Source organism: Plasmodium cynomolgi, chromosome 8 (genome assembly GCF_000321355.1).
Source record: "Plasmodium cynomolgi strain B DNA, chromosome 8, whole genome shotgun sequence".
Taxonomy (NCBI): Eukaryota; Apicomplexa; class Aconoidasida; order Haemosporida; family Plasmodiidae; genus Plasmodium; species Plasmodium cynomolgi.
The window spans coordinates 437,747-461,650 of record NC_020401.1 but is presented as its reverse complement, the minus strand read 5'-3'; the positions used below and the strand labels follow the sequence as shown (position 1 = coordinate 461,650).

At 38.9% G+C, this 23,904-nt stretch overlaps 9 protein-coding genes across 9 annotated transcripts; 4 read left to right on the top strand and 5 right to left on the bottom strand.

Annotated features, from left to right (window-relative positions):
• Window positions 1–1,135: 1,135 nt before the first annotated feature.
• Window positions 1,136–2,329, top strand: PCYB_081930 (tubulin-tyrosine ligase; the record flags this gene model as incomplete). Its single annotated transcript, XM_004221931.1, has 1 exon — window positions 1,136–2,329. A coding segment is annotated over one exon (1,194 nt), but the record flags the coding sequence as incomplete, so codon positions are not given.
• Window positions 2,330–3,790: 1,461 nt separating this feature from the next.
• Window positions 3,791–4,717, bottom strand: PCYB_081920 (protein phosphatase 2C; the record flags this gene model as incomplete). Its single annotated transcript, XM_004221930.1, has 1 exon — window positions 3,791–4,717. A coding segment is annotated over one exon (924 nt), but the record flags the coding sequence as incomplete, so codon positions are not given.
• A 2,432-nt stretch (window positions 4,718–7,149) lies between these two features.
• Window positions 7,150–9,161, top strand: PCYB_081910 (metallopeptidase; the record flags this gene model as incomplete). Its single annotated transcript, XM_004221929.1, has 4 exons — window positions 7,150–7,413; window positions 7,703–7,807; window positions 7,954–8,674; window positions 9,022–9,161. Exons 1-4 carry the CDS (start codon window positions 7,300–7,302, stop codon window positions 9,159–9,161), a joined length of 1,080 nt encoding a protein of 359 aa, XP_004221977.1. The 5' UTR covers window positions 7,150–7,299.
• Window positions 9,162–9,803: 642 nt separating this feature from the next.
• On the bottom strand, window positions 9,804–10,898 carry PCYB_081900 (hypothetical protein; the record flags this gene model as incomplete). Its single annotated transcript, XM_004221928.1, has 2 exons — window positions 9,804–10,009; window positions 10,448–10,898. The coding sequence occupies 2 exons, from the start codon at window positions 10,896–10,898 to the stop codon at window positions 9,804–9,806; spliced, it is 657 nt and encodes a 218-aa protein (XP_004221976.1).
• Window positions 10,899–12,819: 1,921 nt separating this feature from the next.
• On the top strand, window positions 12,820–14,442 carry PCYB_081890 (hypothetical protein; the record flags this gene model as incomplete). The annotated part of the gene is made up of 1 exon (XM_004221927.1): window positions 12,820–14,442. A coding segment is annotated over exon 1 (1,608 nt), but the record flags the coding sequence as incomplete, so codon positions are not given.
• A 425-nt stretch (window positions 14,443–14,867) lies between these two features.
• Window positions 14,868–17,617, bottom strand: PCYB_081880 (hypothetical protein; the record flags this gene model as incomplete). Its single annotated transcript, XM_004221926.1, has 2 exons — window positions 14,868–17,345; window positions 17,459–17,617. The coding sequence occupies 2 exons, from the start codon at window positions 17,615–17,617 to the stop codon at window positions 14,868–14,870; spliced, it is 2,637 nt and encodes an 878-aa protein (XP_004221974.1).
• An 830-nt stretch (window positions 17,618–18,447) lies between these two features.
• On the bottom strand, window positions 18,448–19,809 carry PCYB_081870 (hypothetical protein; the record flags this gene model as incomplete). Its single annotated transcript, XM_004221925.1, has 2 exons — window positions 18,448–18,815; window positions 19,263–19,809. The coding sequence occupies 2 exons, from the start codon at window positions 19,807–19,809 to the stop codon at window positions 18,448–18,450; spliced, it is 915 nt and encodes a 304-aa protein (XP_004221973.1).
• A 533-nt stretch (window positions 19,810–20,342) lies between these two features.
• On the bottom strand, window positions 20,343–21,433 carry PCYB_081860 (diphthine synthase; the record flags this gene model as incomplete). Its single annotated transcript, XM_004221924.1, has 2 exons — window positions 20,343–20,362; window positions 20,713–21,433. The coding sequence occupies 2 exons, from the start codon at window positions 21,431–21,433 to the stop codon at window positions 20,343–20,345; spliced, it is 741 nt and encodes a 246-aa protein (XP_004221972.1).
• Window positions 21,434–22,618: 1,185 nt separating this feature from the next.
• On the top strand, window positions 22,619–23,610 carry PCYB_081850 (adenylate kinase 2; the record flags this gene model as incomplete). The annotated part of the gene is made up of 3 exons (XM_004221923.1): window positions 22,619–22,741; window positions 23,009–23,329; window positions 23,413–23,610. The coding sequence occupies 3 exons, from the start codon at window positions 22,619–22,621 to the stop codon at window positions 23,608–23,610; spliced, it is 642 nt and encodes a 213-aa protein (XP_004221971.1).
• Window positions 23,611–23,904: the final 294 nt, after the last annotated feature.

Sequence of the window (23,904 nt, the reverse complement as noted above, 5' to 3'; positions counted from 1 at the left end):
TTTCTCTTTTACGTTATTTGTTTCTGCTTGTTTATACTTACATTGTGAATTTTTTAATGAGAAGTTAATTGTATGCAAAGTGTTGTAACATTTTTTTTTTTTGTGTAACTTGATAAATTATTAAAAAGGAAAAATATAAAAAATGAAGTAGTAACAGTCCAAAATATTGAAACAATGAAGAGGAATAAATTTACGCATAACATGTTTTTATACAATTTGGTGTATGTTTGGAATATGCAGAAAAATTGATGTCTTATTTATCACAATTTTTAATAGATTACTTTTTTTTTTCTGAAGTGTATTTTGCATATGACACATTTGCGCAGCGCGCCAAGAAGAATTCCCCGAAGAAAAACAGCCATTGTTTTTTCCTTCCTTCCGTTTGCACAGAAGCAAAAATTTGAACCTTTTGAAACAATTCACATCACGCGTAATTTGTGTATCTTCGAAACGGTCAGCCGCATCTGCAAAAGCGTAGAAAGTTAGCTGCTTTGCGGTGTTGCGTCAAAATTTTAAAAGGGTGTACATTGTCAAAATAATTCCAAAGGGGGTTATAGGAGCTGTCTATGCGCATGTAGCTGTGTGCACTTGTATAGGTTGCCTCCCTGACTGTAAATCCTTAACTTTTTAGGTTTAATGTTTATTTTTTCGCCGTTGCAATTTTTTTTAGTTTTTGCTCTTCATTTTTTGCTCTTCATTTTTTGCTCTTCATTTTTTGCTCTTCATTTTTTTCTCTTCATTTTTTTGCACTTCATTTTTTGCTCTTCATTTTTTTAGCTTTATGTTTTGCCTCTCATTCTTTACGTTTTAACTTTTCTCTTCTTTTTCGTTATTTGAGCACAAACAGGTGCGTAAACATCTTTGTAACACTAATTGCGTGCTTAAGGGCTAACTCCCAGAAAAAAACTAACAAGTTAGTGCGGAAGCTAACATATCAGGCATAATCGAGGGTACCCCTTTTCAATGCAGATGATAAAATAAACAAGGGAGCCTTTTTCTAAGCAATACAAAGAGATGTATTTACGCAACTTACTTTTATTACTCCCGTGAAACAACACCCAATAGTAGCGAGTAACTGATTGACGCAAGCGACCGCAGCATCCTAACGAGACAGCATCACAAAACGGGCAGCACAATGGATGCGCATTTAACGCACTACGCTCAAAGTAAATATGATGGGCTTTTTGTAAAAAACAAACACTGGTATTATAAAATCCATTTAGCAAATACGAGGTATGAAATTATCAAAAGAGTGGTTGAGGAATCTGAAAAATGGATTGAAGCTAATCCGGATTCTACTGACTGGGATGTCATATGGCTAGACACATCTATCTCCGACGATAGGTTCAGAAAGTTGAAGAAGTTTCAAAAAATTAACCATTTCATTGGAATGAAAGGAATAACTAGGAAAGATGAGTTATGTAAAAATTTAAAAAAAATGAAAAAAAAATTCCCGCAATGTTACAATTTTTTCCCCCTTACGTGGATCCTACCCAACGAAATATCTGACTTTAAAAATTATTTTAAAAAGGAAAGTGGGTCCAAGACATACATAGTTAAGTTAAAAAATTCATGTCAAGGGAAAGGCATATATTTAACAAAAAGTTTGGACAATATAAACAAATACGACAGCTGCGTTATTCAGAAGTACATACACAAGCCGCTACTAATAAATGGATTAAAGTTTGACATTCGGCTGTACGTTTTAGTGACAGGTTGTGATCCGCTGAGGATATTTTTGCACGAAGATGGCTTAGTACGATTTTCAATAGAAAAATATAAGTTACCGAAATCGAAGAATCTCAAACAGGTGAACATGCACCTAACAAATTTTTCTATTAACAAAAAGTCAGATAAATTTGAAAATTCGCTAGATCCTGATGATGCAACCACGGGACATAAAAGAAGTTGGAAAGCATTCTTACAGAAATTGAAAGAAGAAGGGTTACCCATGGATTCAGTGATGAAACGAATTGAACATATGATTGTTAAAACGATTTGTTCAATACAACCTGAGTTGAAGCATTATTATAATTCAGCTCATATTAGTGATTATTCCAATAGTATGTGTTTTGAAGTCCTAGGGTTTGATATTTTACTAGATTATAAATTAAAGCCTTGGCTCCTTGAGGTGAATCACTCCCCTTCATTCGCCACAAGCTCCCTCGTAGATGAGAAGGTAAAATATGCAGTCATCAGAGACACGTTGAACATGCTGTACATGCACTCCAAGTATAGACATATTCACATTCAAGAGTATCTAAATTTGCAAAAGTTTAGAAAAAAATATAGTGACGTTTTAGTAAAGCACAAAAAAGAGTTGAAGGAAAAGTTAACTTTGAGTCGTTTCCGTTATGAAAATAGGAACTTGGGTGGGTATAAAAGAATCTACCCCTTGCTCGAATTGCTCGATTATGAAAATCTTATCTTGTTCGTTTCCAATGCTTGGAACAAGTCAATTGGAATACCGTACTGTATGAAAAGGGATTCGTTTGAATATCTGTTTGAGGAACCTGCAAAGAGGAGAAGTCACACGGAGGAGAAGCTAGCTATAACTAACAGTGCATCAACAGAGGAGGAGGAGCAGCAGCAGGAGCAGCAGCAGCTGTATTGGCTGAACGAGGTAGAGTGTAACAAGTACGGCCACTCCGATCGGGCCATGGCAAACATGAGCAACTGCTCCACCTCCTGTTAGGTGGTTTCCACAGGGGGGTGCAACATAGGGTATATTGACAGAGGTGATATTGACAGCGGTGATATTGGCAGCGGTGATATTAACAGCGGTGATATTGACAGAGGTGATATTGACAGCGGTGATATTGACAGAGGTGATATTGACAGCGGTGATATTGACAGAGGTGGAGTTTCCTCGCTTATGGCGCATCCCTTCCCTGCGTCGCATGGCCCGTTACAAAGCAGTTTGTCGAGAAAGCCAAAGGGGGACTGACTACCTCCGTATAGGACATATCAGCAAGAAAAAATAGCAAACAGGAGCATCGGCTGAATATCCACTGGGCTATTAAAGTTGGTCACACACATATATACGTATATATGTTCGCGTGGGGGTTAATTTACAAAGGTGAAACAAGCATGGGGCTGTTTATGCGCACTAGGGCGTTTTGTTGGGATACTACAAAAAAAAAAAATATTTCAAATTATGATACATATAAAAAATGTTCAAAATGAGAAATTAGGGTAACTCTTTTAATGTACATATGTATGTTTTCAAATTTACAAAACATGGGAAGAATGCGAGGGGCACATTCAAAGGGGGGTGCAAATGGGGAGGTGATTTATTAATAGGCATATATTTACACCGCGCGCGTGAATGAGCGCCTCGGAAGTGGCACATATATTAAGAACAAAAAAATGGAATAACAATGGAACAACCGTGAAGTGGTGATGGCATGATCGTAGGAATCAAAACTCAAAACGGACACGCGTGCATGCACAACTGGGATGAGAGGAAATGCGCACATGGGAAAAGGTCCGGGAGGTTGTACCCCTTTTATGAGTTTATAAAAAATAAGGTTCCTTTAGAGCTACACAAAAGAGGCATCTGCGTTAAACCTATAAATGCTTCAATGGGGCTTCTTTCCCGCTTCGAGCAAAGGCGGATGAGGGCTGCTAATAAACAAAGTTTGCATTTTTAAGGTTTACAGTGAGGTGCTGCACTTAGCTCATTTCGTTGCCATGTTTGTTACATTTTCATTTTTTCCCTTCACTTTGTCCTTATTTGCTTCTGCACTGCTGTTCCGTTTTGCCATGTTTCCACTCTGCCGCGGCGCTTAGCATATGAGCGCGCAGGACACGGTGATGTCATCCATTTTCCCGCCAGTTTTGTGGCACTTAAACTCTTTGTTGTAATTGTTTATGTAGGGAGACATCCACCTCTTCATTTTCGAGTAGTTAAATGCCTCATTGGCAATTTTTTCCGATAGGGAGGAAAAGTTGTTCTGTTTGACCAAATTTAATATTTGGTTATCGTACAAATTATCCCACAGTCCATCAGACCCCGCAACGATGATATCATTTTTTTTTACTTCTATGTGGGCAATGTCTGCATCATTTGGTTTGCTTACTTCATTACTTCCCAACTGGTAGGGGAAATTAAACTCGTACTGCTGCGGTTTTGAGCGGTAAATGATGTTATCATTTCGAATGAGGATAAATTGGGAGTCACCAATGACAGCCGTGGAGATCGTGCTATTGTTATTAAAGATGATTAGACAAACGGTGGTTGATCCCTCAATGTCATTATTTAGATAGGCATAGTTCAGTACATCTTCAATTTTCATATTTTCATTTTCATCCATTTTTTTTTGTAAAAGTTGTAAAAATTTTTCCGGATATTTTCTTGGATTTACTCCATGCCTTATCCAAGATCCTACACCATCAGCAATGGCCATAAACCCTTTCCCATTCAAACAGCAATCTTCACTTTCTACTTTATCTGGATGTTTGATAATTTTATAATTTGTTAAAATGGAATGTTTCGTACTTGAACAGAAGGCCTTCTTGTTAAAGGAGAAAAGGATATTCTTTTTAATTTTATATTTCAAATATACACTGTTTGCCATGTTAAAAAAGTTAAAGGTGACTTTATTTTTTAAAAATGTGTAGGGCAATTTTGTTACAAAATTAAGTTCCTTGGAAAAGTTATTGCTAAGTTGTGTGTCACATTTTGTGTTCGTGAAATTGGAGGTTTTGTTGCCACCTTGGGTTGGCAGGAAAGATAATTTATCCATAATGTTATTATCCTTCATTCCCATTTCATATTTCGTTTTCTTATTCTTTTTTAATTTTTTCTCAAATTCTTTGGAAAAAAAATTAAGGTTCTGTCGGTAAAAGTAGCAATCTTCTTTTTTTAGCAAATAGTTCATTTTCCTCTTCAAATTTATAGGCGCTACAGCATACACGGAATGGGAAGGTGGCTTTTGATAGCATGTGAGCATATTATTTAGGAGCACAATCAGCAGGGGGAAAAATGTAGAGATCATTTAGGGTAAAAAACCTGGGGTTTTTTCCGCATCGGCTTTTGCATGGGGCGGTGGGTTTGCCTGGATGCTTTTCTCATGGCAAGCTGTTTGGCAGTGGTTTGCCGTTTGGCAGTGGTTTGCTGTTTGGCAGTGGTTTGCTTATTTAGCCGTGGTTTGCTTATTTCGCTGTGGTTTGCTTATTTCGCTGTGGATTGCTTTTTCGATGCGGATTGCTTTATTCTTTTCCCCCCATCTCGCATTTAAAATTTACTTTTCCAAAAAAAAAAGTTACATTATGTGAACTCAAATGCAAGGCATGAAAAGAAGGTTTGAACCGAGAGGGTACACGTACTTACACAATTATATTTTCATAGGGCCACTTCCATTTCGCTACGTGCTAATATGAGGAACAAAAAATGGCAAGCCAATCTGGCAAAATGGGAAGGGCCGGGTTATATATCGGGATAAAAAAACGACGCGCAAATTGTGAAGCGGTGCGGCTGTAGAGCGGTAAGGCGACAAAGAGGTCAAACAAAGAGCAAAATAGGTACTTTTACTTTACCCCTGTAGGCGCGAAACATTAGCACAAGCTCTCTCGCCGAAGTTTTTGCTGGAGCTCGAAAAAAATGCTACTGCTCAGTGTTGGCATCCCTTAGGGTGCAACATGCATACGTTAAAATAAAACGCAAAAGGGAAAAAAAATCACAAAATGATTCACAAAAAATAGGGGCAACCCTTTCGTTCACTTTGCAATTTTAATATAACTCTTTTTTATGTGCTTTTAGAAAATTTTGCCTCATTTGCGGAATGTATGCCACTTCAACTTTTGAAAGTTTTTTTTTTTTTTTTTTTTGAATATTAGGCCTATCCGTAAAACATAAATTTAACCAATATAAATGGTAACCCCCACATCGTTGGGCCATTTTTTTACAATTTTAATGGCCTACAGAATTGCGTGATAAATTGCAGTAGCAATGTTACTGTGCTTTTACATATTTTACATTTTATTTTAAAAAAAAAATGTTCTTTTGGTACAACATCGGCATATAGTATTGCATACCCCTTTTGGAGGTGCACCAACGCGAATTTTTATTTCGCAAAGCAAACCTTTTTGGATAACTGCGGACGGTATTGTGTTGATTGGGGTTTAATGTGGTTTTACATAAGTGCCACCTTTTATTTGGTTGTGGATGCGGTCGAACAAGTGGCATGTAACATGGTGATACTGTGCTATTTCCGTCATTTTGGAGGAACTTTTTTCTTCGGCCCATTTTTTGGCGCTTATTCAAATGAAGAGAAAGGTGCATCCAAAGAAAGATATACCCATAATGTATTTTTATGCAGCTCATTTTTAATTGCAAATAATGTGGTGCTACTTGTTTCGTCGTAGTCCCAACAACATAGAGAGAGGTAACATTTAACGCGCAGCTCTTAATGTTATTTTTTTTTCTTTGCTGCTTTGTCTTGGCTATGGACAACAGAAAAGATTGCAATACCAATATACCTTTTGACAAAAAAGGGTGTTTTAATTTCCCGCCAACAGTTTTTATATCAACTGCACATTTTAATCATCAGGAAGACGGGTAGAAGGTTCTCTCGTAAATTCATTAAATTGATTTATGCTATTACTCAGGCTTGATCAAACTTTAAAACATCGCTACTTTTTTTTTTTTTTTTTTTGCAATCTCGAAATAGACACCCTGCTTAAAAATGTTGCCGCATGAAAGGGATTTTTTTTTTTTTTTCAACTTAAGATGAGTGCAGATTATTTTGAAAAATAATTCTGCACATTTTGAGCATCCCCGAGTTTGGGCAGCACGGAGTGTTTAATTAATGCTAGGGGGAAACAAAAATGTTCCTCGGTGTTCCCTTTTTTTTTGGGGTTCCTTTTTCTGCGCTTCGCCGAACAAAAAAAATGGAGTCAGGTGTAAAACGGCAAAACAATTTAATGTTAGCAGAAAGGAACTTCTCTATGCGCCCAGTTGTTTATAATGATATTTATACATTTTTCTCTGACGTAACGTGGTAATGCAAATATAAAGGCACATGCACATCCAAACATTTTGAGAGCGCTCATCCTCCTCATTCCTGCGTGTTCGCCAAGAGTGAAAAAATAAAAATGAAGGAAAAAAAAAAAAAAGCGGTGGGGCGAGGTTTTAATGGATGAAATATTTACCTGATTAATTTAAAACGTAATTGTAATAAACATCTGCGTGATGAAATTGGCAAATAAGAACATTTGTTCATGTTTTTGTTTTATTTTGCAAAATTAAAGAAGTAAAAAGAATGACAAACTGCCTTCACAAACCTTCCCTAAGTCATGAACATTAAAAACATAGATGATGTAAAATACAGAATTCACAAAATTAAAGTTTTAAACGAAAATGATAAGAAGGCAAAAGCAGTGTTGACCCGGGCTGCCGACCAGGTGATGGTAAGAGGAAAAAGAAAAAAAAAAACACACATCCATTGAAAGGTGAACAACTGAGTGGTAGCTAACCAAAAAGATGTGCACAAAAATGGAGCACACAATAGGAAATGTTAATGTGGGAGCTGCAGGGCCCATCTTGGAGGACATCCGAATGAGGCGCATCGAGATGTTCTCTCAGATGTGTTGGCGCCGCCCCTCCTATTAATTCGTGGGGATGTATGTTACCCCATATGCCGTTTCTACATTTCCCCACTCGCTTTAATACCCCCACTTTTTCCCCTCTTTTTTGCAGCCAATTATGAGGAAGATGCGCTTTTCGGTTGAATTACTGTCAGAGTTTTTACCTCGGAGTCCCAATTTGCTAGGGCTGAACATTGCAACTAAATCGGAAATTAAGGTACATATCGGCTGACCGTTTTTGTTGCATGCACTCAGTAGAGTGGGTGAGTCTTCCCTTCGCTATGCGCCTATGCATATGTATAAGGGGTGCACACATACATAAAAGTACATCCCCCCCCCGTACATGTGTGCACACCTTTTCAGATACGGATGCGGAAAAAAAGGGGAGGGGAATTATTTCACTTCAACGACATCATGGGGACTCTGTTGCACGAGCTGGCGCATATAGTGCACAGTGGACATGACAGATCATTTTACGAACTATTGGACAAACTAGTGTTAGAGTATAATAAATTATACACTTTTGGAAAAATAGAAAATCAAATCAGTGGAGGGAAAAAAACAGGAGGAAGTGATTTCCGTATATGTAATGGTAGCCCCAAATTAATGGCAGCACAGGCTGCTGAAATGAGACTACTAAATAATTTTATGAACAAGGATGGGGAAATATTAAATGTATCCCTTGGAAGTTGCTTAACACAAGAACAGTATGATAATTTATTTAAAAATCGAAAAGAACGTGATGATAAAATTTGTTCCATTTCGAATGATATAATTGTGATCGATCCGTCTATGGATTTGACCAACCATGACCATGGTGAAAATGGGGAAACCTCACAGAACAGAAAAAATGATTTTAAACGATCAAATTCGTTGCAAAGAAGGAATAAAAATGTCTTCATTTTTAATGCGGATTGTATAAAGGAGGAGAAACAGACAGATGCGCTTGCGCAGGATGTGTGTAAGAAATCATTCAAGACACCAGAAGGTAAGCAAAAAAAGAGGCAAGCGGCAAGTGAACAGGGGAGTGAAGAAAACGTTATAAGTTTACCCGGTAGCATAGGAGCCACACCTAAAAACAGCGGTAATGGCAGCCTTAAACGAGTATTAATGGGGGCGCCGTGAAATGTGCCCCATGTTAATTCGCTGAGGGGGAGGGAAGCAAAATGAGCCAAGTGGGCAAAATTAGTGATTTTTTCTTGTCCACTATTTGGGAAGAGGAAAAAATGAAGAAGCGTATTTTCCCCCTGTGGCGAAAAAGAAAAAAAAAAAAAATAGAGTTGTGTACCACGGAAAAATTTACACCAATTAGATGAGAGGAAATATATGAATGCTTCTTAGATTTAGGGAGCTTTGTTAGTGCAACTGGTTTGTAGATTCATCTCAACACGTTGTCTATTTTTTGTGTATTTTTTTTTTCCCCCTGTACAGGAAGCGACTGCGTGCATATTTTAAAGGTTAAACGAGATTGCAGCGGTGTGAAACATCCTGAAAATGAAAATGGATCGACCGTTTCGGATAATGTGGGTATCAGGAAGGGCAAAAAGAGAAAAGTTATTATTCTCGATTAGGCGGTTAGTAATATTGGGATGACGTATTTCCCCCGAGTGGAAAATCCCCCCATGGTGCATATCATTTTGAATAGCTAGCGGTGCGATGTGCAGATTGCGTGTGCGTTAAATGGGGATGGGCGACATTAAAGCGCAGGGGTGGACTTGCTAGCACGCACGTAAATACCTACCTATCTACACCCCCACACACACTGATAATCTGTGTGCACAACCATGTATCTACTTTTTCGTTTGCCCCCTTTTTTTTGTGTTTTTTATTTGTCCCCCAATTTGCAACTTTGGGTACACCATTTTGAATTAACCCTTTGCCACCTCTCCAAATTTATTCCTTTTACAAAACTGCAATTTTTTCGTTAATTTATTTGTTCAAATTGGAAGAGAGAAGAAGGATGATGGAAGAAGTTTTTTTTTTTTTTTTATGCAACACATTGTGGAAATGGAGTTGGCAAATTTTGTGCTCTACGCAAAAGCTACGTTGAGGAGTACCAAGCTGGGGTGAAAAAATTGCTGCGGCATGATAATTCAACTTTTATGTAACGTGTTAGTCGCGAATTGTGTGGACTGGACAAAAGGGTCCAAGGTGTTCATTTTGAATACACTACTGCTTTCCCACTTGGCCTTATTTTCCTACGATTCATCCCTTTAGGAGTCGCTTCCACTCGGATTTTCATTCGCGTCTGCACTATTCGATTTCTCCTGGTTAGTTATTTCTCCATGTTTATTATTAACATCATCGTTTTGGTTTTTCGTGTCCGATTTTGTTGGGTCTGAATTTTCCCCAAGTGGTGCACCTGCCTCTAATTTTGCGTCTTCATCATTTGGGTTTACGGGTTGGTTCGGGGCCATCCCTGGTGGTGCAGACGGTGGAATTGTGGGCGGCATCATAGGTGGGGCTGAAGGAGGGACTGGTGGTTGACCAAGACCAGGTGGCATATACATCGAATGGGGTGATGGCTGGAACATATTTGGAGATAAATTTTGTGGAAATGTAGATCCTGGGAAATTTATGTTGGGCGGATACTTCTGAGCAGAACCAGGAGGAAGTGTTGGAATGTTTGGTGGAAATCCTGGCGGACCAGACGAGGGAGCATTAGGTGGGGTCATACTGGAAGGCAAATGAGGAGGGGGCATATTAGGCATAGTAGCATTATGTTGATTAACTGGCGGATACATATTAGCACCTAGAGGGGGTGGTTGCATCATATTAAAATTGTTAGGTAAGAATAAAGGCATAGGAGGGATGTTTTTTTTCTTCGAATCTGCGGGACCATTTGGTAATAAGTTACTTGTTGGTAATAATGGGGAATTAAATCCTGGGAAGGAGAAATTTCCCATCTGAGCTTGCTGTAGAAATTGTTCCATTGTAGGTGCCATGGCGACTTGTGCCCAGTTTACTCTCTGTTGTCTTTTAATACTTTTATCTCCTATTTTCTGTTTTAATTTGCTTAAATTTTCTTCAATTATTTCAGGTGGAACTCCTTCCATTCCTCTTATGATAATTTCTGGATCGTTTCTTTTAGGCAAAGCATTGGGTACCGTTTTTAAATTGGTTTTATGTACCTGCATCATGTGGATCACTAACCCGCTAGCTACGTCTAGTTTCCTATTGCACTGTAAACATTTAAAATGTTTCGCCTTCTGATGCTGGATGAGGACCTTCTCATCATCGAATTCTCTGTCACAGTAGTAGCAAAAGGGCTTCAGTTCGATGTTTATTTTTCGCTTCTTCCTCCCCATTTTTCTTTTTTTTTTTTTTTTATTCTGCTTCTTCCCTGTTTCGTGTAAGAGTGGCTTAACAGCTGCCCCTTCGGTTACGTATAAAACACAACTGGGACAGTTACTGCGCTTGTGCTTCCACTTGTGCTTCCGCTTGTGCTTCCACTTGTGCTTCCGCTTGTGCTTCCGCTTGTGCTTCCACTTGTGCTTCCACTTGTGCTTCTACTTGTGCTTCCACTTGTGCTTCTACTTGTGCTTCCACTTTTGGCCATATTCCTGGGGAGATGTTTCCACACGCGAAGATTTATCATGTTCTAAAAAATGAGGCAAGTATGTAAACCGCCCCTGTTGTGTATATTAACTCAGCGGCGATTGCAGAGGGTGCTAGAGAGTTTCCCATCCAAATGGAGTTCGCCCATTTTTTGTTCCCAATTTAGCGCATACGATTAGGTACATGCATACGTACTTATAACACAAAGTCGTGTGAAGAATGATTAAGGAACGTCACCAACTTGTGTGCTTTTATTCGAAATTAATCTCAAAAAAAAAAAAAAAAAAAAAAACTAATTCGCTTGAACACGTTGTATTTGTGGTGATTCCTTTTCTGGAAAAAAATTGGCCCTACAAAAAAAAAAAATCCATAAATTATTTTGCAAAGCGAGCACATTTTGTCACAGTTATTCATCCCCAGAGAGGAGAAGCATTCCACTGCAAGATGCACTTCCCACCTTTTTGTGCAAGTGGACTATGTCACGTGTTCGCGAAGGATCCATTAGCATTTTTCTCTCAGAAGAGTTAGCAGCAATTGTGGGTATATCCACATGCATAGTGCAACGCCTGACAAAAGCACTTTGCACATATCATGGCAAAAGTATGACAAAAGATGTGTTTAACTTTTCGAACTTTTTCGCGTAAAGGGCATATCAAAAAGGGGAGGAACAAAATTGAGGAATCTTCCCTCTTCACCATCCTTGGCCAAGAGCCCCTACAGGGATAGCACAGCGGAGGTACACACTTGTTTGCGTGTTTATGACTGAAGGGAAGCCAAGCCAACACGTATGCAGAATGTATTCACGTACGTATGTATGCGCATATGTATTCACGTTCTGGGCCTGTCTTCAGTTATGCTTTGCTTGACTCGCATCCCAAAAGTTTAAGCCTTAAGTGGGTACCTTCCCACAGCATGGCAGTTGTAAATATGTGAATATCTCCCCATTCGTCACCCTCACATGGTACTTATTTAGGCAACCTGATGTCTACATGTACGTGCCAATCGGAAGGAGAAGAAAAGGAGAGAAATTTCACTCAATGCACTTAGTTATATGGTCCTATGTGTAGGGATAGATTTACAAACGGATGTACCACCGTGGGGCGTACATTTTATCCTCTCAGAAAAAGGGACACCCAGTTTGAGCATTCTGACGGATGCTGCTTAATCTTAATGAATGAATAACGTCTCATTTCACGAAGGCACGACTGCATAACTGCACGACTGCATAACTGCATAACTGCATGACTGCTTATCCGTGAGGATGTAAATGAGGGTCAATTATTGGAAACCCAAAAAATGAGCAGCGGAGAGGTTATCACTATTTTAAGTCACGTGCGAGGCGTATTTTCCGAGTACTCTTTTAACAGCGCGAAGATTTGGTTTAACCCTGCAAGTGATTGTGGTGGTCCGCTTAATTGTGAATTTAAGGGATAGATTGGTTGGAGATCAGCAGAAAGGAATGAGACATGAGTATATAGGTAGACCTATATATGCGTAGGCAAATTGATGGAGACCCCATTGTGCAGCAAGAGGAAGTAACAATATGTATATCAAAATGGGGGTCCATTGGCTACGCCCAAGCAGACGCTTGAGCACAGTGAGAAATCTAATGAACAGCCCATTCAACATTTACACAAACAACTGCTTAGTCTCTTCCAACCAATTCTTTAGTGAAGTTTTCTTAATGAATAAAAAACTTGCGTACTATGTAAACGATTATTTTGGGCTTCAAGGCTGGTCAAATAGTAGGGGTAAAAAAATAGGTTGCCTTTTCCCCCCATGTTACTCTCAACTGATTTTTCAATTTTGTGTTTTAATGAACAATTACGATTATGTATCCATCCCAACACCTGTAAAGAAGGCAAAGCAGATAAAGCAAAAATATTCCTTTTACATAGCACAGAATAACATCGATTTAATTCTTTGCCATCCTTTCTACAAGCATTTTATCGAAGAAATTACTCTTAACTTGCAAATTCCTTTTTTAATATGTTACGATAGGCCAGATATTTTATCACATGAGGAGTATTTGGACGATTTGAAAGAAGGGCGGGAAATTTTCGGTCATAAGTTTATGTACCAGCCGAAGAAGGATAAACATTGGACAAATGGGGAAGTGGAGGGAGAGATAAAAGAAATGCAAGAGAGTTATTTCATCGGAGGGATTAGGGAAGATACAAATAATTCTGTCGAGAAGGGGATGATCTCCCGACATAGTGATTCCCCTTCTGCTTTCCATTTGTACTTATCCAAAGAAAACGAGTGTGACAAAAGCGTACAGTTTTTATCAACTTGTATTTTCAATCAGTCTATGCAATTATCCAACTTCTTCAATTGGGGGCAAACCAACAACATCGCTTTGATGTGTGTGCCAGCAAACAGTATAGTTTATTTTGATGTTCTCTTTAGCCTGTTATTTTCTGGCGCAGCTGTTACTTTCCCCGAAGCGAGCAAAAAGAAGACGTTAAATTATAATAACTATATGGATTGGTTTAAAGAACATATGAAAAGTAAAGATAACAATTTCGCTGTTCACAATTTGCTAATTAAAAAGGACTTCACAGATGTTGATTTTAATTTTATTGATGGCATAAATTTATTTGAAGAGCTATACCATGTGAAAAAGCCCATAAATATTCTGGTCTGTAACAATTATTTAATTCGCGATTTTCTTTTTTTTTTTAAAAACTCCGATATGGACATTGGAACGAAAATGGAGTTTATCCAAAAGAAGGCATCTCACGTGCGGATCATCCTCCTTAACGGAAATGAAATAATGCCAGGAATTAATATAAATTACATCGAACAAATAAAAGACGTTTTCATCAATGCTAAAATATATCTACGCTATGTAGTGCAAGAAGTAGGAACAGTCAGCATAATGGAGTTGGGCCAACTGGAGCAAGACAACATCCCATATGAAAGAAAATTAGCTGGTTATGTTCTTCCAAGTGTTCATGTGCAAATTGATCCAAAAACGAATGTCATGAAGATAAAATCAGATAATGTGTTTAGTCAGTATTACAATAATGGGAAGCTAACCACTCAAGCGTTTGACCGTGGAGGCTTCTTCAAAACCAAGTATGTGGCTTCACTAGCGGAGAACGCCCTTTTAAAAATTGAGGGTATTCACAACGACGTGGAAAACCTCCCCGAAGAGTATTATCTCTACTTTAAGCAGCGGAGGGACAAGATGGAGAAGCATCCCCCCGGGTACCTCAAGCGTGTGCGTTTGCAGGGCCAGATATGGGGCAACTTCCATGCCAACCGGAGAAATTGGAAGCGCAAGTTTTGAGGGCGCCGGGGGCCGCATCAGGCGAGGCGGTAACAAAATTGTGACACATTTTTATCGGAGTTGTCACGATGATGTGACAAAGATTCGAAGGAGTTGACACGAAGTGGAGATATTATTACGAAAAAAACGCACCAACTGGGACAACCGCGTCAACCGCACTTCGCCCAAATGGGATCGGCGTGCACACAGCTGCGGGGTGCAGCAGCGAGGGGAAGCGTGGTACAACAGCATGGTACGGTTGCGGGCTATACGAGATATACCGTGAATTGTTAGGGGGGGCCAAAAATGAAGGCCCACCAGGGGGTAGGACATCAACTTGCCACTGCGCACAAAAATGAGTAACCAATTTTATGACAGTAGGTGTAACCTTGCTGGGCACCTTTTTTTGTTCCTCCATTATTAAGTATTCCTCCACATCGGCGAATCATAGCGTGGTCGTGATTCTCTGGAGAATCTCCTTAACCTGTTGACGCAGCTTGGTATGGCTGCTAATCACCTCGATGTCGTACTTTGTGTAGCATACCACTTTGGAGTTAATTGAATTGATGGTAATGCTCCACAAGTAGTTTTCAGTCTGCACGCCGGGGGTTCTTCCCTCAGAATGGTTAACTACTAAATCGTTTTTGCTGTAGCCAAACTGGAGTAAATTATCAACAAAATCTTCTTCGCGTATGGACCCAAACATGAGATTCACTCCCTTTTCGTTCAGCCATTCATTATATGTTTTTTTATTATCTACCTCTCTGTTCTGTAAGGCCGATTTGCATATTTCCATTTGACCTTCCTTTATATAATCCCCGAAGAGTGTTCTATTATATGAGCATCTGACCTTCGCGCAATGGAGGTTATCTATCTTTGTTAATATTTTTTTCAAATTGTTCGTACCATCGACAGTAAAGGGGACAGGGTGCATGTTTTTACCCACCTGGGAAAATGTGTCATAAATAATTTCCCTCGTGCGTAGTGGGTAAATGTAGATGATATCGTTTGGGTTCACATCTCCATGTGGATTTCCATTTGTGTAGTTTCCGTATGGAGGGTTCCTCCCCCTTTCATTGTAATTTTCTTCTTCCTCGTTTTTTTCTCCAACGTTGTAGCTGTTTTTTATGCCTTCATGTGTGGTGTCCACTTGGCTGTTAATCCGAGGTGAACTGCACCCCCCCCCCAACCGATGGTGGAGTAGATACACACATTTTTTATTCGCATTGGTGTTTATAATTTCCCAAATGTCTGACTCATTTAGATCCCAAGAAATGGGGCAAAAAAAGATATTTATTTTTTTAAGGTAGATGTGGAAGGGAGCCAACACTGCTACAGGGTCGTAGTAGGGATCGATTAGCAAAAGTGAATTGTTTTCTTCCATGGCCCACTTTTCTAACAAGGTGGAAGATTCAAAAAATCGCAAAGATGAATCTTGTACAAAACATACACATGGATACCTAAACAGTTTGGATATATCATTTATGTCATTTCCTGTAATTAGTCGATTATTTTTTATCATAATTTCAATGGAAAAGGGTCCCTGTGGATTGGAAATTTTGCTGCATTTTTTTTTTCTCGATTCTTCTACCCATTCGGCACACAGATCTGCTTGGTGAATCACATTATTGATGTTACCTATTATGGTAAAGATTAGTACTTGTTCTTCTTTGGCTAAATATTTGCTGATGACTACACCTATCAACTCGATTAACTCGAGGAAGTACAAGAAGTTCAGATCCACCGGGATCAGTACGCACCCCTTGCTTTTGATCGTCCGCAGGACGATGGAGCATATCTTATTTAGGCTATCTTTGTAGTTCTTTTCGATGCACATGTTTATTTTTTCCCTGGTTCGTTCGCTGGGGGGGCCTTCGCTGGGAACACTGCTGTTTTGGGCGCTCCCGCTTGGGGTGCTTCTGTTTGGAGATTCCCCTTTTGAGGCTCCTCCGCTTGGCGCGTTCCCGCTCTGGGGAGGCTCCCCCGTACTTGTATCCCCCTTCACATATGCGGTAAAAAGAACAAAGTCTGCCTTTTCCAGGCATGTCAAATCTAGAGTAGAGGGGTGTCTTTTAATATTATAGCAGCTTTTGTTAATAATGCATAAATTCATAAGGTCTGTCTTAACAACAAAGTTGCAGCTGCCCAAGGAGTACCCACTACTGTAGGGAGTAATACAAACAATTTCATCATTTTGCTGGAAGCTTATTTTTTCTTTATATGATAATAAATGTAGAGAATTTCTGAAGCTTAATTTTAAATCCAAATATTCATCTGTGTTGAAATTGTCTTCGCTGAAATTGTCTTCGCTGAAATTATCTTCGCTGAAATTTCCTTCGCTGAAATTTCCTTTGCAGAAGCTCCCTTTGCTGAAACACCCTTTGCTGAAACTCCCTTTGCTGAAACTCCCTTTGCTAAACTTCTCCTTCCGATCATCTTCTTCATCCCACGGAGGCAAATAATTTTCCTTTTTCTGTAAATTCTCGACTGCGCTTAATGCAAAGGTGAACGTCAATTTTGTGCAAACTATGTGCGTATCTGATACGTCGAAATATTTGCAAAATATTGGTAACCCCATGAAACATTCACTGCAGGAAATTAAAATGATGTGAATTTTTATCGGCACACTACTTATGTTTAGTAATAATTTATTCGATAGAGCTTCCGTCTCCAGGTTTGTAATCCGTATGTATTTATCCTCCTGTGACTTCTCTTCATCTACATTGTTGCAGTTTATTGTGCTTTTCTTAAAATTCAGTATTTCCCTTGGGTTCAAAGGTAAATCACAGAGAATGTTGAATGACCCGATCGTTATTAAGTGGCTGCTGACGCTTTCTTGGTCGCACAGTTTGGTCACTTTGAAGGAGTCGAACATTTTGGGAGGAGTAGTTATCTCAGTGATGATGGGATTTTCTTGGTGAGACTTTTCACTTGGGGGAAAAAAACAACTACCGTGGCTCCCCTGCGCCCCTGCTTAAGATCGCCTGTCTACACCAGCGTACGCAGGGATGTACGCACATGGTACAGCTCACTTACAGGAACATCATCCCAATTTGGAAAGCGCAATTGTGCATTTCCAGTGAGGCGCTTTTTTATGTTAGTTCCTTGGCGGCCCTTTCGAACAGTCTGCATCCATCCCAAGGTTACTTTTGTGTACCCTTTTTTCTTTACTTCTTTGCATCCAACGAGCTTCATATGCGGATTATTTGAAAGAACAAATTGTTGCTAAATTTTACCCACTATTTTAGTCAACATATCAGCTAAAAAAGTGTTCATTTTTTAAGTTGAGAATTTGTACGGATTTACACGCATGGGGAGGGGAGAATGACGAAATGGCTACCTCTTCCCAAAAAAAAAAAAAAAAATTAAGTGATCATTTTTTTTTTTTGTTTCTTTCCCTGCAGATTATGTAACAATTTTACTAATTTGCATTTTAAATTATTTGGGAAGACTAAAAAAACGCGAGCTCAATCACCGTTGCAGGGGAGTTACAAAAAAATAAAGCGGAATTGACGCGCCTGTGGATCCACTGCTTGGTCAATTGAATTGCAAAAACGAGTTTAAAAGGAACGCTGTTCTATGGCGAAATTTGCCGAATATTCGAATTGTCATTTTTTATGTGCATATTATGTGAGCCACGTCAATGCGGGGGGGGGGTTCCAACATCCGCGTGGCTTTTTGTTCCTGCGTATGTGACAACGCCTGCGTTTTGAAACATCAAATGAGAAGAAAAAAAAAAGAGCAAAAAAAAAAAAAAAAAATAAGGGATAATATGTATATATATCCATATGTATAACTATATATACATTCTCGGTCCTTGACCCTTGAAGCAATGACACCGGGTGACAAACTGTAGGGGAGGAATATTTTCGCGAAAAAACAAAAAATTCAGCAGGAGAGACGCAGCTACACGAAATATACCTTTTTTATGCCTTAAACCCTGTAGGGAGGGGAACAACTTCTTCACACAAATTTTCCAGCTTGACATGAAAAATGGCCACTATCACAACCCCCCCGACTGGGTGCTACGGTTGACAGACAATGATTAGCTCCGCCTTATTATGAGCGATAAGATTTATTAAATCTTCATCCGTAATGTCTTTTATTTTTGAGCCAAAATTTGTTTGTATTTTGTTCTTGTATGCTACGTGTATTTCGGCTAGCCTTTTTTCAGCACACCTCGGATTTTTTTCATCTTTCATTTTGCATTTCTTTCTCTTTAAAAATATCCAAATGGTTGCCATTAAAATGGCAAGAAGAAGGAGTAGGGAGGCAATTTTTAGCATCGATTTGTAACTTGGGAGAGACCATTTTTTATATCTTTTTTTTCCACCTCGCTTGGGTTCCCCTACAATGGTCATCCTTTTCGCACACAAGTCGCAAATTGCTGGGTCTTGAAATAAAAATATAAGTATGGGGTTACTAAGGAGAAGATTTTTTATCAAGGGGGTTAAGCAGTGTGACAAGTACAGTGTTGTATCAGATATACCTCCAACAGAAGCACACTGTTTTGACGTATTTTTGTGTGTATGTTTTTTTGCAATATAACTCATTAGCACATTATCAGCGTAAGCTTCCCCCTTCTTTGCCAATACGTTTGAGTGGTGAAAAAAACTATTTTTTTCCTTTTCCCTTTCAGTCATGAGTTCATTAAACAACTGCATTAATGGATCTACTTGGCAAGAATTTTTTTCTTCGCCATCATGATACCTTTTAGGATTTTCCTCCTTGGGTAAATTTTCCGTACAAACAAATTTATTTCCAGGGGGGGGATTATTCCAATTGGCGTTGGTCTTAGCTGTTTTTTCACCGCCTACATGTTGTTCTCTCTCCAGCGCACCTTCGTAAAATGGTTCAGTTTCTCCCCTGTTAAGCCTAAATTCGATGCTACCGTAATTATCACACAGGGCATCCACCCCAATGACATTCCCCTTTGTGTGATTCCTTTTGCATTTCTTAGCTTCATAAAATCCAAGGGGCATATAGACATATTTCTGGTTACCCCCAATTGATAGAAATTCAAAAAGGGGCTCCCAAACGGTAAATTTGATCTTTTCATGTTCAAAGGAATCAACAATTTCGATCATTTGATCATTTTTTACAAAGTGAGCCAAGTGAAAAAAATAGTCACTAGAGTGGTACAACTTAATGCCATTTTTACAATTATGCAAAATTATGTTTTCCTTGATGAACAAATATGTCTTCGTAGTTACGTTATATTTTTGGAAGGAGCAAAAGTCTGCACAACAAATTTTTAAAAAATCGCCGTTCCCTATTTTATGTAGCTCAATTTTGACAGTGTCTTCAATATGAAGGCAATTGAAAAGCGGCACGCATAGATAAAATACGTTCCATAGAGCGCATAGGGCACACAATAGATTAATCATTTTTTTTTTTTTCGTTGCATTCTGCGCAGCTTTTACGCTTGCATAGGAGGGAAGCCCTTAAATATGTATGTCCTTATGAGTGTACATATTTTTACTACTCACCAATGTATCAGCATCAACAACGGCATAGACAGGCTAATGCAGCTGCTCGTATATATTTTTTTAAAAAGTGTCGCTACTGTAACCTCCCTTCCGTTTAGCGTGTCCTCAATCGTGAAGCACTTCTGGGGGAAGTTAATTATGCCCATGGAGAGCAGGCACAAAAGTGCTTAAAAAAGGTTAATTCGAAGAAGTTCCCTTCCATTTTGTTCGTCTATTCTCGTGGTGCACTGTTGGTAGCTGTAAATACAGAGCAGGGGGGGTTAAACACGAGCACTTGCCACTTGAATACGTTTGCGCATATATGTATGTACAGATATGCACAATGCACATGCCAGGTGAGAAGGACGCGTGAACAGATGCACACCATTTTAAAAGCGCTACATGCTAAAAAAAAAAAAGGCAATCAAAAATAAATGAGCAACACACGCGTTTTATTCCTCCAAATTGGAGGCTATTCAAAAAAAAAAAAAAAAAAAAAAAAAAAAATGTGTGACAAATATTGTTGCGAGCAAATTTTAGCAGGACAAAATTGTTAATTAAAAATTAGTAAGCAAATTTGTTACTTAAATGAGAAGTTAAGGAGGTGACGATGAACGAGGGAAACAAACAAACGGGGGGGGAAAAAAAAAATATAAATGTATACATATATACATACACATACACATGCATATACACATACACATACACACATATATTTATGTACATGTCAACATTTGTGCAAGTACATGTCGAAGTATTCCCTTTCCACGTCATGCAAAGTGGGAGCACAAATGATTAAAGAGTGTAGGGGGTCATTGTAACTGATCGACTTCAGCGTCATTAAGTCGCCTGATACAATCTGCTGGCTGTTTGACCCTATACGGACAATGGCAATGGCGCGCGTGTTATCCGTAATGACATTTTTTTTAAGAACCTCTTCACAATAAAGGAGTTGTTCAATAGCCTCGTTAATGGTCATAAATCTGGATGGCTCAAAAATGTTTTTATTTTTCATCATATTTTCTATGGTCCTTTCTTTTACTTTAATATCTAGTAAGCATAAGGTGTGGAAATTGTTGTCTAAATTTACCTTAATTTTATCGTAAAAGCTAGTCGGTTTGTAAGTTTCCTCAAAATATGGAATGGATACAGTTTGACCAAAGTTGTAAAGTTGCATTCCACTTTCTCCTATGGCTGACATGATGGATGCATTATGAATTACCTGAACATGAATATTTTTTTTTTTTGCGCGAAGGATAATGTCGTGATGTGTGGTTGCACATAGTGGGTCTCCGACAACTAGGAAGGACACTTTTTTATTTACTGCTTCTTCTAGTATTTCTTCACAATTTTCTTCTGCAAGATTTCTGTCTACTTCTTTAATATTTTTTTTGTAAAATTCTTCTAAGGAATTTTTTGAAACGAATAAAACGGACGTGTATGATTCTAAATACACTACGTCTGACATTTCGATCAGTTCCTTTCCCTTTACGCTGACGTCCCTTTCGTCCCCCAGCCCTAAGCCGATGATGTACAGTGCCATCCTGTGGGCAGTTGGTCTCCGTTAGGGCGTTCCAAGGGATACGCTCACGTGCACACGGTTGGGCGTATGTGAACGGTTATGCACATGTGTGTGCGTGCGCTTAAATGGGTACTTATATTATATATATCCGCCCTGACATAGGTACACAATAACGCGCGCTTCACGTGCTCGCTTTTTTATAAAAAAGGTGCAGCGAGCAACTGCTTTTACCACTGCGCAGGAGGCAATATGGTGAAGCTCTTTGACTAGGAGCGGAGGCACTGAGAAATTTAGCAACAGTTCAAGCACGCGCTTTTTTCTTCTGAGCATTTCCTAGTTCCAGTGCTCTGCTGCACCTCCACGTCATTTAGCTCAGAAAGGATGCTCGGTATGGCCTTTCACTGAAAGCAGTTTTGCCAGCCCCTTCACTCAACAGGAGCTTCGCAAAAAAAAAAAAATTATTTCCCCAATCGTCTGAGAATTCACAATTTTGCCGAATAGCCTGCCGCATACATTTCGGTAAACCTCTTCTTTTCAGATCTTCACTTTACTAAGATGTACATACAGAATAAACGTTCGCGCGTGGAATAGATGTTAATCGTATGGTGAAGCACAAATTGGAGTAAACTTGGGCATGGAAATAAATTATACATCCCCCCCTGTGCCGCTCGTTACGCCTTTCTTGTTTGGCCTTATAAAGTAATGAACTGTGAACAGTGCTATAGAGATATTTGCCTTAAAACTCTTCCGCCGTAATGTTCTCCTTTTGCTTACCCTCATATTGACCTCCTCTTCGTTTTTCCCATTTTTTTCTTTTCAAAGGAGATATATAAATAAGGCTAAAAAGTTGTAATTTTTTTTTTTTTCCCCCCCCACCCCGAGGCTCTCTTCCACATACCATGCTTATAATACCAGTTATATGTAATAATGAGAAGAAAAAAAAAAAAAAAAAAATCGACTTTGTTCATGTAAAATATAGCGTTTTGCTGCCCCTGCTCCTGCTCCTTCTTCTGTTTCTTCTCCAGTTTGCTTATCTACCCTTTTTTTCTTCGTATCATAATCTGCACGTGTGATACTTTTATATGCCTTTGAAGGGCTGCTACATATGTAAGTACATTTATATATATACCAAGTTGTACAAATAACCCCTCCCCCCCTTTTAAATGCCATTTGTTAGTTTTACTAGTTGCACAGTTCTTCCCAATAATGAGCGACAACTTAGAAAAATTTTCGACTGTTGACCTGTTGAATGAATTGAAAAGAAGATACTCATGTTTAAGTAAACCGGATGGAAGGTACATCTTTTTGGGAGCCCCTGGTTCGGGAAAGGTATGAAAAAAAAAAAAAAAAAAAAAAAAAAAAAAAAAAAAGTTCGAATTTGTTGGGGGAAAATGCAGGCGGGGAAGTTTATCCATTTATTTTTTTTGCCCGGGTGGTGGCCTGCGTGTAGTAGCCGCATGTATTGTTGAGTGTTTTTTATAGCGCGACCAGTTGTGTGGTGTGTATATATGCGCCTACCCACATGGTTGTGAGTGAGATGTTCACGATATCGCACAGGTGCACACACACGTAACTTTTTTCCATAATTTTTCCAAGGGAACGCAATCGCTAAATCTGAAGAAGTCGCACTGCTACTGCCATTTGTCTACAGGAGACCTACTAAGAGAAGCAGCGGAAAAGAAAAATGATCTAGGAAATAAAATCCGAAATATTATCAATGAAGGAAAGCTGGTGGATGATGATGTGGTGCTAACTTTGGTAGACGATAAGTTAAAATCACCACAATGTAAAAAGGGATTTATCCTTGATGGTTATCCAAGAAATGTGAAACAAGCGGAAGATTTAAATAAGTTGTTACAAACGAATCAAATGAAACTGAATGGAGTTTTCTACTTTAACGTCCCAGACGATGTACTAGTGAAGCGAATAAGTGGCCGATTAATTCACAAACCTTCGGGANGAATTTACCATAAAACTATCCTCCCAAAACTCCTTTTAAGGATGATATAACGAATGAGCCCTTAATACAGAGGGAAGACGATAACGAAGAAGTTTTAAAAAAAAGACTCAACGTTTTTAAAAGTGAAACAACTCCTTTAATCAATTATTATAAAAACAAAAATTTATTAATCAATTTGGACGCAACACAGCCTGCAAATGATCTCGAAAAAAAGATATCGCAGCATATAGGTGGATAAATCGTGCACCTTTCCCAACTTTTGGCGCAGCTCTCAGAATTTTGTTTTACTAAACTGTGTCATTCCTTATCTATGTACATATGCTCACGTAGCATGTGTGCGTCATTTTTTTTTGCATCATTTTTAAAAATCGCAATTTGTTGCGAACCTTGGTCCAAGGCGATTGTTCGCACCACCGAGGATACAAATTTGGAAGCTGCTTAGGCGTTCCTGCTCGCGAACAGGGTTGTTCCTTTTAAAAAAAAAGAATGTGCCCTCGCTGGGCCTATTTTTGATTGTGGCAATTTTTATTAT